Source organism: Cariama cristata, unplaced genomic scaffold, assembly GCF_000690535.1.
Source record: "Cariama cristata isolate BGI_N322 unplaced genomic scaffold, ASM69053v1 scaffold45757, whole genome shotgun sequence".
Taxonomy (NCBI): Eukaryota; Metazoa; Chordata; class Aves; order Cariamiformes; family Cariamidae; genus Cariama; species Cariama cristata.
In genome coordinates, this window is record NW_009628072.1 from 1 (window position 1) to 16341 (window position 16341).

Here is a 16341-nt window from a genome sequence, read left to right on the forward strand (position 1 = left end):
GGACAGCCGCAGGAGGATGCCTGGGGTGAGGCATGTGGCACTGGGTGAGGGTCCCTGCAGCCTGGCACCCGCTGTCCCCAGAAGTGCCCCTACAGCAGGGAGCTTGCATGTTTGCCGCAAGGCCAGGGATGGGTGTGATGGACATGAATTACCTGTCGAATCTGGCCAGATTGTGGTGGTGACTGGATCTACGGATGCAAGTAAGAATTCCGTGTCAATGAAAAAGTTCTGAATGCAGTCAGCACATGCCATGCACCCCGAAGTAGCCCATCTTCAAGGAGCCCCTGTCCTGTGGTACTTCACAACATGAGGAGGTCTTTCATTCAATCGAAATGACTGCAGTGACTTCTCTGTTTTACACAGCCATCTACTCCCCAGGCAGGAACCACATGCTCATGGACATCTAACCTGCTTTACAAAACTTTTGATGCAGCAGGTTTCTCTTTTGCAGTCACACCCCAAATCTCAGAGCATGTCTAGGAAATAGCTATGGTACTACTCTTGCAGGAACTGGAGGAGCGAATGCAGAACGATGCCCTGTCGCAATCCGCCAGTTGCAGTGACAGGAAATCCCTCCCTGAAGAGTTTCATTCACCAGCAATGGCTACAGAGGTCCTGGCCTCAGGCCTCAGCCCCTCAGTTAACGAACTCTTCCCTGTGCTCTGCTTGCATCCTCACTGTAGACTTGAGCATCAGGAATGGCCTAATTGGAGCGGCCCAGGGATGGGAGACCCCCTGCAGTGCAGTCATGTCTAGGAAGGGAGATCAGGGGTACTAAGGAGATCAGCGAGTGACAGAGGACAGGGTTACCTGGTGTGCTCCTCTCTGCTGTGGTAGCCATTATAGCTGTGGTGGTCGTCTCTGCTTGGGAGGTCATTGGCGCTGAGGTGGTTGTCTCTGCTAGGGAGGATGTCTCTGTTAGGGAGGTTGGTGGTGCTGTGGTGATCAACTCCATTAGGGAGGTCGTCTCCACTATGGGGAATGTTGATGGTATGAGGGTTGTCTCTGCTAGAGAGGTCATTGGTTCTGTGGTGGTTTTCTGCTCTATGGAGGTCATCTCTTCTGTGAAGGTTGTCTCCAGTGTTGAGGTTGTTGGCACTGTGAAGTTCTTTGGTGCTGTAGTGGTCTTTCCTGTGAATATGGAAGAAAAACACCACGCACATGAGGACCATGCTTGTTCCATGGGTACATCTGTGTCTTAGCTACAAACCCAGCTCCTCAAGGACAAAGTGAAATCAAGACAAATTACTATGATGGCATACTCCATCTTGACTGGCGTCAATGGAGAGAATGGAGGTGGATAACAGCCAATTTAAAATTTTTCTTGAAAGTGGTATTTCCAGATGGTTAGAGCAGGGAAAGGTACTGATGTGACATCTGCTCGCAGCCACAGGACACCATGGCCCAGGCACAGCCGGAGGCTGTCCTCTGCAGTCTCCTATCATGGAGCTGGGAGCTGTAGGGTTGCTGGCAGTAGCAGGGCTTGGACCTATGACCATCACAGATGCCCTTCTGCAGGGGCTCTGGTCACCCCCAGGAGCAGCCCGGGCAGTGGTCTTGGGGTGGTGCTTGGTGCAAGGCCAGGAGGGGATCAGGCCAGCATGAATCAGCTGGTGAATACAACCAGTCTGTCCTAGGCACTGGAGCTACGAATGCAAGCAAGAAATAAATGGCACTTAAAAAGGCACTGAACACCGCATGCATACGGTAATAGAGGAATCGTAGCAAGTTTTGTTGTTTTCTTCTACGTGCAAAGCACTGGTGTAGCTAGCATTTTCTCCTAGCATGAATTCAGCTCTCTAGGCTCTTCCTCTTTGAGGAGATGTGGAAAATTGGAATATATATAAAACACCTGAACAACCTGTTGTCATCAGCCATGTCTCAGTTCACGATGATCTGTTGTTAATACAGGAGAAAAGAACATACAAATGAGCCAACTTTTCTTAAAAAATAAGGGGAAAGTAAAATCAGAAAGCAGAAAGATGACAGAGTGCTCAAAATGGATGAATATTTGTAAAGGAAAATAATATTAATGGGCCTAAACTTGAAGGAAAACTTGAAAAATACAGAAACAATGCAAAGCGAGTTTTCAACTATGACAGCTGGGGTTGTGACTGAAATTATTATTGCCCATAATGAATGCATTAAGTCTTGCCGTAAGAAGGTGAGTTTCACCCAACTCCATTCCTCCTCATTAACATTACCTGTCACACATAGCTTTGCCTCTAATTTTGACTTGTTTCCTTATTCACTTTGTCACTGGTGGGTGATTAGACAGAATGAAAGCTCTGCATATTGCAATGCATATCTGACCCTTGGATTTTTAATTGCTTTGCATGGAGTGAGCAAGCACAGTTTGTATACTACTGTAGTGAGACAAACATGAGTCCATGCTGGCTCTGCCAGGTCAGTGAAATGAAAAGACAGGGGGTTGCTGGAAGATCAGACTCTGCTTTCTGAGAACAGGCCATTTCAGGGGAAGTGTGCTCTTCCACAGATAGAAAATTCTTCACAGTAAAGTAGAAAGATTAGACATATATCTGGTATAGCTTTCCACCATATGTCTTGAATGAATGACATTGAGGCCACACCTCAAGTGCTGTGTCCAGTTCTGGGCCCCTCATGACAAGAAAGACCTTGAGGTGCTGGAGCGAGTCCAGAGAAGGGCAATGGAGGTGGTGAGGGGTCTGGAGCACAAGTCTGATGGGGAGCGGCTGAGGGAGCTGGGGGTGTTTGGTCTGGAGAAGAGGAGCCTGAGCGGAGACCTGAAAGGAGGTTGTAGCCAGGTGGGGGTCGGTCTCTTCTCCCAAGTAATGAGCAGTAGGATGAGAGGAAACGACCTCAAGTTGCACAGGAGAGGTTTAGATTGGATATTGGGAAAAATTTCTTCACTGAAAAGGTTGACAAGCACTGGAAGAGGCTGCCCGGGGAAGTGGTGGAGTCACCATCTCTGGAGGTATTTAAAAGACCTGTAGATGTGGTGCTTAGGGACAGGGGTTAGGGGTGGGCTTGGCAGTGCAAAGTTAATGGTTGGACTCTGTGATCTTAAAGGTCCTTTCCAATCCAAATGATTCTATGATTCTAAGTGTTACCTCAGGAAGAGAAGGTCTGCGTACCCCCATGCTGACACATGTATATTGACTGCAATTTATAACAAAAATGTTTAGAAAAGAAAAACATGACCACACCTGAGCAGACAACACCAGCATCTTCATAGTGGGCACAGTTGTGTATCCTCCATCCAGAGTGATTACAATGCAACAAGGAGATCTCATTTCCCCCACACTTCACATCATCTAGCAGGATGTCACCTGAGCCTCGGCCAAAGTAAGCGCTTCCTGGAGCTGCAATGGCCTGGCCACATCCCAGCTGCCTGCACACAACCTGGGCATCGGAAAGATCCCAGAAATCATCACAAATTGTCCCCGGCTGTCCGTTGTAATAGAGCTCAACGCGACCTTCACATCTGTGCCTTCCATTCACCAGCTGGAGAAGGGTCACTTTGGGAGAGAAGGAGATGAGCACAAACACAGTCAGATAAATAAGCTGAAGTGACCTTAAGAAGTCGTCTATTCTGTCCTCTTGCCCCGCTAGGCACTTGCCTAGCCCGATATTAAAGACCTGTGAGGACAGAGGTGATACACACCTTTTTTCTTCCCCTCCTTCCAGATCTCAAAATCAGCTGGATATATCTTATGCAAGATTTCTACAGAAATCTTCGACAGCAGGCTAAGTGCAAACTATTTCAGCAAGAAAAGAAATTCTTTAATAATAAGGAAAGCATAATAAGAAAGCAAAAGAGAGAAAATGAATTTCAGTATCTGAATGAAATCTAGGTAAAACTGTATTAAGAAAATAGGGCTAGATTTTTTTCATTTTGTTAATAGGAAGAAAATGGCATATTTTAAGAACAGATTTCATACTTATGAATTTCTTTTATTATCTATACATTTATATAGATGTCTCAATTTGCATTGAATCCTACTGGAATTTAGGGCATACAGCACAGTTTTCCTGCCCTCAACCTGTATTTTACCAGAAGTGTGTATGTGTAGCACTTCTACGTGATGAACAAAGCCTCTGCTGACCTGGGTGCAGGCGGGGAAAGCAGAGTAGTGGCTCCAGCAAAAAAAATCACCAAGGCTTGGCTTGGGCAGGCAAGACCATGGCTTTTTCCTAAACTTATGCTCCTGGGGAAGCTACAGTGCTGCCATACAAAAATTACCCAGCAGATAAATCGCAATTCACAAAATATTATGCACTACTGAAAGACAACAAGCAGCTCACTAATTTGCTTAAAATGATGTCAGAATAAGACCAAACGAATCCTTCAGAAAAACTACAAAATTTTAGAGAAAACAATAGCCATTTTTTATTTTTCTCCCTGGTTTATGCAATTTAATTAGAATTTCTCTTCTTCCTCCAAAATTTAGGAGAATTTTAAGGACCTAGACTCCACACATCACACCAAGTTCTAGAGTTTGTAAGAGTAGTTTTAGTGGAAGAATCCCACTAAGCATTCAACAGAACGGACAGTGGTCTCAATGGGATTATAAAAATTCCAATAGGAATCTAGTGGCTTTATTTTTTATATGCCAGTAGAATGTTATTAGAGTTTAAAATAAAGAAATATATAATAACCTGTCCTGTATACATCTTATCACTGTGTTCATTCAGGTAAAGCCCATTACTTTCCAGCTTGAGTTAGCTTGTTTAGACATTCTACAGTGAACAACACGAAAATCCTGATTTTATAGATCTGGTTTTGGTGAAGACATTTATTAAAGACTTTACCACTAAGTGTAAATGAGCAAATAAACATTGTAACTTAAGATTGGTAGTATTTACACTTTGGAAATCAAAACATGCGTGTTGCACTTGTTGTACTTTGCATTTCTGCCAAATACGTATTTAGTTTGGTATTAAACACTGAGTAAGTCAACCGAAGCAAAACCCTCTGAGAAGTTAACAGCTCCAGAATATTTTCACTGCATCTAATTCTTTTTTGTTGAGCTAGAAGAACAGGCAAGACAGAGTCTGAACTAAATTTGTTCCTATTTGTATGCATTTAACTGGCAGTTCAAAAGGAGAAGCTACAAAAGTGCCCCTTGAATTATGTCTGATTTCTTCAAATATCTACTTGGACATGCACATTTTTGAACCACACTGATAGGATTTTTGAGAACTGAAACAGCAAACCTGGCAAAAAGTCAGAGTGGGATTTGGAAATTAAGGCTGATTTAAAACAATTTTATTTGCTTTCCTTCAGGGTCTGTCATCACTCTGAGAGCATAACAATCAGCTGAGCATGTAATTAGATAGGTTGTGTCCTGCCTCACACTATAAAGGTGTAAAAAAGACAAAAACCTGTGGTTATACAAATACAGCACTTCTCTGACCCAGGAGATAGAGGCAGGGACTGGGGAATGAAGCCATGAGCAGAGAGAAGAACTAGAGCAGTCAGAGTAAGATGGTTTCTCACCAGGCAAGCAAAGGACAGAAGAAGAAAACTGGATGATGGCAATATAAATTATCATAATGATGCCTAAATCACTAGTCAGAAGAATAATCTCAATTATTCTAGGATATACATGCAACTATTTAGCTCAGAGTAACCACAGTCACTTAGGAGACAGAAACTAATAATGTAAGGAAAAAGTCCATGACCATGAAAAAGTTGAACTAAAAGCGTTTCATGTCTTTCATTATTTTTGGCTACCCCTCATTTATCCACAGTGCTAGATTATGAAAACTAACTTCTTGTTATATTTCATTAAATTGTACAAAAGGTCAAGAAGAATGAAATAATACAAGCAATATTAAATATATAGCATATGTATGTCTGCATACTCTGGAATAAATACATATTTTGAAAAAAATAAGTAAATTCTTCCATAATTCTTAGATCAGATTTCTGGAACTGGAAGAGTAACTCATTCATAACTACTCACAGACACAGTTCTTGCAATGATACAAGGCACTAAGACAAGTACGACCCTGTGTCAGCAAAATGAACTCCACTAAATAGTTTAAATCTTTCTTATCATTCACTATGATGATTAGTTCATAATTTTAGTAGAACAAAACTGTGCTATCTTTTTCAACCAATTTCCTCTTTAATCTTTTACCTGAGCCGATACCAGCATGAATGTGATTTCTATTCATGGAATCAACAGAGAGGACTCCAAGTAGTCTTTATATTTTTTTAATATGCCCTGGAACAAGTCTAAGGGCTTTACCTGATTCGGCTTCCAGAACTGCTGGACATAACAAGAGTAGCCATGTCAACATCATAGTGGCACCCATCTCATGAAGTGTTGTTGACAGAAAGAACCATCAGAATATATAGTCTTCATTTCTGAAGGGGAGTGGCTGTATAGATTTCTCTTTCTACAGTAGAACAATAAAAAACCCACAGTCCTATAATCTGAAACAAAAATATGTTTGATTTGTTACTTAAGTTTTTGTAACTTCCTGGGTTTTGCAGAAAGATAATATCTCAAGAGTAACATTTTCCACTGCCTGGAAGGAAATATTTATGTTACCATAGGTTTCACAATCATCTCACTGCACAAAGAAAATGAGCTCCTATTCAAAGATGTCTTTCAACTCTCGCTGATGAATCTCAGCTGTTTTTTAAACGGGGAGATTCCTTGGCAGTTCTGGGGAAGGCAGTGAAATCTGGAAACTTAAATGGGCTTCCTCCAGCAGAGTAATAGAAAAGCTTCATAACTTGGTGCCAGCTAGTGTAGCAAGTCTCCCTGGGGAGCCATGAATGTCTTAAAGCTTCGGCATACTTTAAGTAAAATAAGACCTGGCAGCCCTGTTCAAGTATGAAGTCTCTGAAGAACTTGCAGCTGAAGTCAACACCTCCAGCCCCAATCTGAACCCATTCCTTTTTGGCACTTTTAAGTTCAAGTCAGAACTCTATTCACTGAGAAACTATTAGAATGCAAGAAAATATCAAGAGAATCAGGGTCAGCTGATAACTTTTTATGAAAACCGTGCTGAAAAATCAGTGGATTTTATGCATAGTTAAGTACATTACATAGATTGCACCTTAACTTTATTCTGAAATTTCCTTTGATCCTTTGAATCATCAGATGGGGGGAAAAATGTTCCGATTTCTATTAAGAATTTTTCTTAATATATTAGTTAATTAATTTTACATAGTGACAATTACAGTTGTGTCATTCTTTGAAGAATTAATCCAAAGTTTTTCCACAAGATGAAATAATGCTTACATCACTCTGTTGCCAGCGTGGTTACTTTCCTCTCTTTCTGTGTTTTAACCATTTAACAAGAACATCCTAACACTGAAGATCCAGAATATTGTTCTTCATCTGATTCTTACCTCTACAGCCATCATGTCTTGGATGACATTATCAGGAGTTAAAATTTGTGGTACAATTGTTGCCATATACAAATTTATTGCCTCCAGGGGCAGTCATCAAGGATGAAGACTAAAGTCCAGGAGCCCAAGGGAAAAAGTGAATGACTTAGAAGGTCTTTCCACAAAGGCCAGCATTATTGGAATGGAAGAAGGAAGCGCAAAATGCAAGAGGCCAAAGATAATGTTGGAAGCCTTAAAAGTGAACATTGAGAAGGGTAAATATGTTTCTTTATACAAACAGCCACTTTCGCACACGAATGAGGAAATGTACACAACACCTGGTATTCACTATTCATATTCTTTTGGTTTTGACATCTTGGCAAGAAGCAGAAAAAAATCCAATATATTTGACTGATCAATCAAACACTGCAATCAGTGAAGCAAGAGTAAGTGATGGGTAGCAATTCTTCTCCAAACTCTTGTAATAGCTGAAAAGGGTGAGGAGGAAGAGGAACACAAAAGTGATTCCTAGGTGGTTCAGGCAAAAAAACCCCATGTGAAACTGCCCAGGTAAATCAACAACACTGATCAAGTAATTCTTAACTACATTCTTCACTAATTAATTCTTTACTACAAACTTCAAAGATCTAGATATTTCTAGAGATCTTGATTATCAGACAGTGTCTGCAGAGTAGGAATAGATAAATGTTATGTTCTGATTAGTTTGAATTAGTTAATTAATGCAAGTACCATACAGTTCATTTTCATCCTTCCCATTGGCTAGGTAAGTCTCTTGCAGTAACACATTTTTGTTCTCTAGGACTTCTTCTGGCAGGTTGAAGTGTTTCTCAGCACATTACTCTGTGAAAGAAGCTCAATCGAATTTTGAAAACACTTTCTCTTCTGCTGACTATTGATTTCTGCAGACATACTGACTTTTGTGAAAACCACTGAAAGGACAAAGAAGATTAATCAGCTTTCACTCATGACATTAAGGAAGTACCTACACTGGAATAAGGATATTCACAGACTTCTTCACAAAGGAATGATAGTCTGAATCCATGCATTATGATGCAATGAGGCAGCTTAGTCTAATTTATTGGGTTCCTTGATGGCTTCTTGGGCTCTGTTGCCTGTGTCATGTGAAGCATGTCATTGCAAATCGATTTGCATTTTTTCAATGGCGAGGATGTGAGTGGATCAGAACTGTCTACTGCTAAGAGTCAAATCCACTGGATTTATTGGTAGATTTCCTGAAGGGGAGGGGGTGGAGAAGGAGATGGGAAGGAAGGTTCTTGGCAGAGAGATCATTCACCAGGCACACGTACTTTGGAGTATGACCCTGTCATCCTAATCAAATCCAGTTTTCTTGAATCCTGCATTTCTATACTACTTGTGGATCAAGGAAGGTGGCATGAAATAAGGAGGATGAGTCTGAGACACCAACTACTTGAGCAGTTTAGCAGTGTTTTCTACAGCATGGAAACCACTGAACTTGGCACTTCTACCTTACATTCTGATACAACCTCGGTCTATCTCCGTCTGGGACCCCTGGCACAGACATGGAATGGGAAGACTCAGCTCTGAACAGCACAGGCATGTTGCAGATTGGAGGCACCAACATCCTAGGTCTAGGATCTTTCTGCTTGTCTGATCACAATAATATTCAGAGACTAAAAGCAGAAAAAGTACCATCAAGCTATGCCCTGAAAAATGGTGGGGTAGCAACACTACAGCAGCAAGGCCATGGCAGGAGCAGGGACAGGAGAGAAAACAGGAGGTCTGGGAAGAGCAGAGGGGAAGGTCCTCTTCTAGAGAGGTAGGAAAGCCCAGGTCCAGGAAAGCCTTCACAGTGCTGAGAAAGTAACTGGATTCCTCCAAGCATCGACAATCTCAGGTCCACACAACAGAACTAGATGAAAGGCAGGTCAGCCTCCTGGATTGCTCTGCCCTTCAAAGGTGGCTGTAGGCAGAGAGGAGGAGAGGACCCTCCTCAATCTTTGTTCCTGATATGCGGACAACAAAATTCACTTCAACTTTCTGTGGGTAATGCCAGTCGCTCCTCATGTGGTCCCTTCTCCACAGCATGGAGAGGGGACGAGAGACCTGCCTAGAGTCACCAGGAAAAGGCAGCTTGAAGGAAGGAATGGTACAGGCTGTAATGGTGATTCCCATCAGAGCTGCCCTGATCCTCCTCGTCAGGTCAGGATGTCACCCTAGAGTACAGCTCACCTTCCTTACACGTCACTACTTTGGTTGACCTCTCACATAGTACATTATAGTGTTCCCAATGAACTTTCCTCTTTCATAGCTGGCTAGAAAACAGGAAAGTCTAAAGAAGAGCATTTCTCAATCAAATACCAATGACCTTTCCACTTGTATTAAGTAGCTTCTTCCAAACAGATTCCTCCTTTATTACTGTTTTTGTTTTGTTTTCGCATGGTGATAGGAGACAGATCACACTTCCTTATGGCAACTTACGTACTTTCTGTCTCTCCCCTCCCATTACAGGTGTAGAAATGCGTAAGAACGAGAGCAGAAATCATGGCTTGGCAAAATCACTTTGTCAGAAGCTGCATTCTCCAACCTGATAATGCAGTAGCAGGGAGTTCAGACACATGGGTGGTGTGCTTGCAAGTACACAAAAAAAATATCGCTCAAAAATAATTTTCTTTCCTGCTTTTTTTAATTACACATTTACATAACAGATTTGATTATATTCCTCCTCTATACAAAATCTTGTAAATGGCTTACATTTTCTCAGAGTAACATGTAATTGTGAAGAACCATACCCCCCAAAATAAAGAACACTGTACAGGAGCAATTCCTATTGTGCAGCCCCTGTGCATTTTCACTTATGGCTCATTATTGAGATATTTTTATCATGAAGAAACATTTTTCTTGGACTACTTTCCAGAGTATCTCATGGTGCTACACAGGTGTTTTATCTTCTTCCTCAAGTCACCTAAATCAGTCTTCTCAGACAGACACTCAACCAGTAGCTCAACTGAGATGCTCTGAAATGCCCAGCACTGAAGACCGTAGCTTATTTGGATGCTGGGATGGAAGAATCAATCTTTCTTTAGACCTTAGAGGTATTTGGACTTGAGGATTTTAAAGCCAGGCTCCTTTATAAGTTCAGTACATGGTAACAACAGGTGTTATCTTGATACAGCACATTTTTCAAACAAGCTCTGGATGGTGGAATAGTCAAGTAAGATCGCACAGATTGCAAAACCAAATAATGAAGCAGATGGCTGGTGAAAATAGCCTTCCACCTGTAAGTCTTGGGTTGCCTCTCACATTATCTGGTATGGGATGGGTTTCTGCAGTTTATGCTTCAGAAGAAATCCTCCCACCGTGAGAACAGCAGCTACCAGCACCACGATGGTCACTGCCAGAGGAACGTGGGAGGTGGTAGCAGGCACTGAGCTCTGAGACTCCCCTTCTGTCTGGATGTCAGAGGCCAGCTCTGTGGGTAAAAGAGAAAGAGATAGGCTTACATTTGTTTTCCCGAGCTAGTTAATCTCAAAGGTAATTAGGCAAAGAGAACTTGAGTTAAAATGTTGCAATCTGGATCCGATCAGAAACTGAATTGTTTTATTGCACATTGTTTCACAAATGATTCTGTGGCCATGCCAAACAAGTAAAGATTATGGCAAGAAATTAAAGAGCAAAGATTACAAGAGTTTGTAATCACTACACTCTGGTTTTCTAGAGTGTTTACACGCTGTTTTCTGATAGTGGAAACAGCAGCTACAGGACACTGGGAAACAACTTTTCCAAGGGGACCTATAGATTGGTTGCTAATAAATAAGAGACATGTCAATTGGGCACAGATGGCTTTGAAAAATTGATATAAATCCTTCAAGGAGGTGGGTTGCACCTCATCCCTCTTCCCACAGAACTGAATCAATTGCCATTTGACATGTGCAGAACAACTAATGGATCTAAAGGGCAATAGAAAGGAAATCGCTTGTAAACCTTATAAAACGATTTTATAAAAAATAAATAAATAAAAAATTACCCATAAGAATTACGACAGAGTTGTGAACAAACTAGCAAAGGTATATTTCAGAGCCGAATTTCATGTCTGAACTGACACACAAACATACAATAACATACAGAGTCTTATATTATCTAAGTTATTTAAACTCACCAGCATTCCTGTTCTCAGCATGAGCTTCCCAAAACCGGACAGGTCCAATGACAACATTCACTTTTTCCTGGGAAGAACCTGCATTCCTCTTGAACTTACTAACACAGCCTTGATAGCAACGGGAATTGTAGTCATGGTTCCTGCACACTACCAGCTCACACTGCAGGTAAACTGACGGATATCGATTAACAAATGAAAATGCATTAAATGCAAACCGAGCAACATTGCTGTACGGTGAATAATAAGAAGAGTAGGTAGGATCCTTAATACACCTGGAAAGATAGAAAATTCACAGATTAGCTATTCTGAATAGAAACACTATTACACTACCTTTATGCAACATGTTTCGTGTTCAAATATAAAACCAGAAGGTAAGAGTATAAGAGAACTCAAAAGAATAAAAAAAAAAAAAAAAAAAAAAGTGGTTTTTTAGCAAGAAGAGAATTAAGAGACAAAATTAAGTAAGAGTGGCAGTGATTTCTACCGCAATCATGTATACAGTGCAGAAATTTCATAGCTCAACAAAGATTGTGCAAACATGAATAGCTGAAAGATAACTAGTGGTTCTGCTGGTTTCTGTGTTTCAGGTAAGGACCTGTTTTGCATTTGCAAACAGGATTATGTGTTTGCAAAGAGGCCCCTGCAGGTTGTTGCAGAAAGAGAAAGGGCCTCTTTCTACTTTGGAAGAACGAAACTAATTCTAATACACATCTTTTTTGGGAAATAAACATACTCTTTAGTCCTTCAATGTTTGTAAGTACCTTGCTTGAGGAATCTCTACACCTGACAGAGATCTCCAGAAGTTTCACAGAGCAAGTTGCTAGATTAACTTTCCTATCAATGAGTTTCACTTCCTGATGATTACTAGCCTTAGAAGACACCTAATGTAGATACTAGTCATTCTGGTTTAATTTAATCGTCATTCACCCACAATTGTTACACCAGAATATTTCAAAGTTGTCTTTAATTATATTTGTGCTCATTTCCCTAATAAATACACCAAGGATTTTAAGTCCTTTCATTCTTAATTTATTTTCTACTGCAGTGATATCCCAACACACCTGATATTTATAGACAGATATTATTGATTTTAGATACAGGAAATGCATTTGCTTTTGGCACAGTTCCATGTCATATGAATGAAAATTAAGTGGAAAATTATCAGAATCTATTTGCCCTACCTGCCTGGTGAGTGTCCTGCTCACAAAGGTAGATAGTCCGTGTCCTGCTTAATGAGTATGTGTTTTTACAGATAAAAGAAATCCCCAAAAGAGGAAAAAACCTTCCTAAGATTCACATAAAGCGTAAAAGGGAGGACGTTCACCCAGCAGGCAGGAGGCACTGTGTCACTTCATTAGCCTGTCACAATCCTGACTTCCAGCTTAGCAGCAGATTACCACACTGCTAAGGTTACTGATGCGAACACCCTCCCAGGAGGCAGAGAAATTCAAATCCCACCAAGCACAGAAGGTAAATAAACCAGCATAAGCTTTTCATTCCTGAAACAAAATGGGATGCTGGGAGCCGCACTTCTAACCTTCTAGCTCCCTTGCATTCTTTAGAAGAGTCCACAACTTCTCAATTTCAAATCAAAAGGCACATTTTGTATCAAATTAAGAAAAACGTTTTAGGTTTCTAGAATAGCAAGAAAAGGTTTTCTCCTTTTTTTGAATAGACTGTTTTGTATTCTGGTTATGCTGCAAAACTTGAATTCTGATGTACAGAAACATGGAGCCATTGTCATCCCTACATTTCATACATCTATTTCAGAAACAAATTCAGATCTCAGTTTCTACACTGCCTCCTTGAGTGAAATCTCAATGCTTGACTGCAACTTCTGAATGTCATTGCTTTGTCATATTATATTTTATTCAGATTTTGCCAAAAGGTCTTTCTTAGAAGTATATTTGTATTGAGAATTGCAATGAACGTACGCTAGCCCTAAATCACCTCTTTCATAAATTAAGCTCTTTTGGAGCTATACATACAGATACTTTTTAAGTAATTCTTCAGAAAATTCTTACCCACTTCTGATGAGTTCATAGGTCAGTGTTCTAAAATTGCTGGGATCAGGTGATGCCACACATGTGTCCACAAACACCACCAGATTTGAGTCAGAACTGTGAAGAGAAGCTTGAAGGAACAAATCCTGATTCAAGTCAACGTAGTATGGAAAGTCATGCACTGGCCACAGGAAAGATGAGGAATTGTAGAACGTCAAGTTAACATCATATCTGCCATACTGGGTTTCACTGATGTTAATGGTGTCATCGGCAATGTACATTGTTTGCACCCAGGTGTTCTGGAGCATTTTGCAGTTGATCTGCAAGTGAAGGTCCTTTTGTCTCTTGATGATGTTACCAGAAGCAAGCACTTTTATCACATTGGAGTAGTTGATCGTTTCATTGTTGCCCTATTTGACACAAGATGAGTACAAAATTATCCCATGTAGTCATGTTCACAGTGTGCACTATGAACTTCTGTATGTGCTAGGTCCTAGTTTAGTCAGAAAGAACATGTCATACTCAAAAAATCCAAACATCCTGGATGGGATTTTTCACCTAACTCTCTCCTATACTTTGCTCTCTAGAACATCACTCTGAAATGTAAAGGGATACCTTCCCTGGGAAGGAACGTTTAATAGACCTCAGCCTCCTGAAACACATGCTTCTTTTCTGTATTTTGAATACCTGTGGGTTACAACACGCTTTGCCATTCACGATGATTTTTCGCACGTCTGTTAAATTTCCATGCTCAGACTTGGAGAGCACTCCAATATATGTTGACACCAACCTGTCTACGTGTACCACAGCCGTTGTACGGAATATTGAATATAACCTCAGTTGATGTAATTGTTGGTCTACAATAAGAGTCAGGCAAGTTGATGTTCCACACTGAGTAGCCCTGTGACTCAAGGTAGCTTCTGTTTATAACTGCGCGCATGTAGGTTGGCAAGCACACAAGGGCTAGGAAAGAAAATATGAATTATTAGTGATTTCAGGTGCTTGATAGTGCTTGCATGTTACAACTTCAACAAATGCAATAGCTGCTACCATTTAGGGGAGAGAATTAATAAGCCAAACCACTTATTTTTACACCTTAGACTTAGATATAAATAAGCAATAGTCTCTGACAAACTTCAGCTGACCTTCAGTTACTGTCCTGGCAAAAATACGTAGTTTACAATAGGTTTTTTCTGAGACCTTGAGCCTCTATCACCACTCACACAAAAACGCTAAGAGGTGGGAGATTTTCCTGAATAAGAATCCAAAAGCTATTGTGGAAGGTGTAGAGCTAAACATGCACACTGGCTTGCAGAAACACTACTCGGGTGGGAGGGGATCCTGAAACCATCTCCATGAAGGTTCACTGAGTCCATGAAATGAAAAGCAGTGATCCCAGGGAGAGTTTGGCCTTTGGTAGAGAGAGATATCTGATGACAGGGACCTACTGGCAAGGCAAGGCAAGGCAGTTACAAAGACAACAGAGCCAAATGTGATGGCCATTGTTTGTGCCTAGGGAGGTTGTGAGCGCACATTAGATAAACTTTCCCATGCAGGACAGTACTGGAACAGGTCACTGAGAGAAGTGGCTTTGAAGATTTCATCCTTTGAGTGTTTCTAGAGACTCAGCTAGACAAATTCATAATGGACCTGACCTCATGTTGGCAATAGCTCTGCTTTAAATAGCTGGACGAGGAAGCCTCCATAGGTCCTTTCTAATAAATATTTCTATGATTCTATGAAAATCTGTCCACAAAGGTAGAAAAAATATATATGAATAATGTCATGATAAGAAGAAATATGAATTTAGATTAACGACTGTAGATAACATCTAAAGGCAATTAATTTGATACTTAAAGATTCTTATAAATGAAAAAATAATTATTGTCTGAAAGTGATCAGCCAATAATCAGTTATAAAATTCAAGCAGGAGTGTCATCTGTGTGGGATTTCTTCAACAACATTAACAAACACTTATTTAGCAAATAAAGTCAGAGTATAAAAGCTTCTGAGCGAACAAAATATTACTACTAGAATGGAAACTTACTGGTGTTCTGGTCTGCTGGAACGGACTGATACTCAGCATGAAATCCACTACTGGAGTATCTGGAGTCACTGTGAAATTTGACCGTCATAAAGTTTGAGGATGATGTGTACATGAGAACAGAACTAGAACAAATTCTTGCAAGGAGAGGAGAAGTATTGGGTGGCCCATCATAGACCTCAATATAGTCATTCTGGCATGCACCATCCAACCTGAGGAGGAAACATGAACATATAATAAAATGCATTTGGTAAACTTCAGTTTTTCAATGCTGAACAAACAATAAACTACGATACTGCTCTCACACAATTCCTATGTAGTATTTATAATTCACTTATAAGGATGGGAAATGTGCCTGGGAACTGTGGTAGTAGTTGAGATTTGGGACCCATTCATTGCCCAAGCAGGAAGTGGTTTACTTACTGAATATTTCCAAATGTGAGCATAATGCGGAAATTATTTGTTACTTGTATTTGCCACAAACAATCTACGTTATCTGGATAATTCAAAGGGTAAGAAGGACTCTGAAGTGTTCCAGAGGAATTAAAAAGTAAGCCACCACAAATATATTTTCTAGCTGAAAAAAAAAACAAACAAGAAGGAAAATAAGATATAGATGTAATTCATTTAGATTTATTTCTAATAATATGAAAATATATTTTATGTATCTAAGCCAGAGCAACATTAGGTGAAATCTACAGAGAAACTGAACAGAGATTGTATTCTCAAGCAGGGTACCAGCGTGATGATCTCTTCAGGGAACTCAGTCTCCTTAGATATTTTGCATTTGGTAGGCTTAAGG

At 40.5% G+C, this 16341-nt stretch overlaps 1 protein-coding gene across 1 annotated transcript; it reads right to left on the minus strand.

The window, feature by feature from the left end:
* Positions 1-152: 152 nt before the first annotated feature.
* On the minus strand, positions 153-15751 carry LOC104157160 (deleted in malignant brain tumors 1 protein-like; the record flags this gene model as incomplete). Its single annotated transcript, XM_009704634.1, has 7 exons — positions 153-188; positions 811-1131; positions 10637-10805; positions 11493-11764; positions 13517-13905; positions 14183-14352; positions 15543-15751. Coding segments are annotated over 7 exons (1566 nt in total), but the record flags the coding sequence as incomplete, so codon positions are not given.
* Positions 15752-16341: the final 590 nt, after the last annotated feature.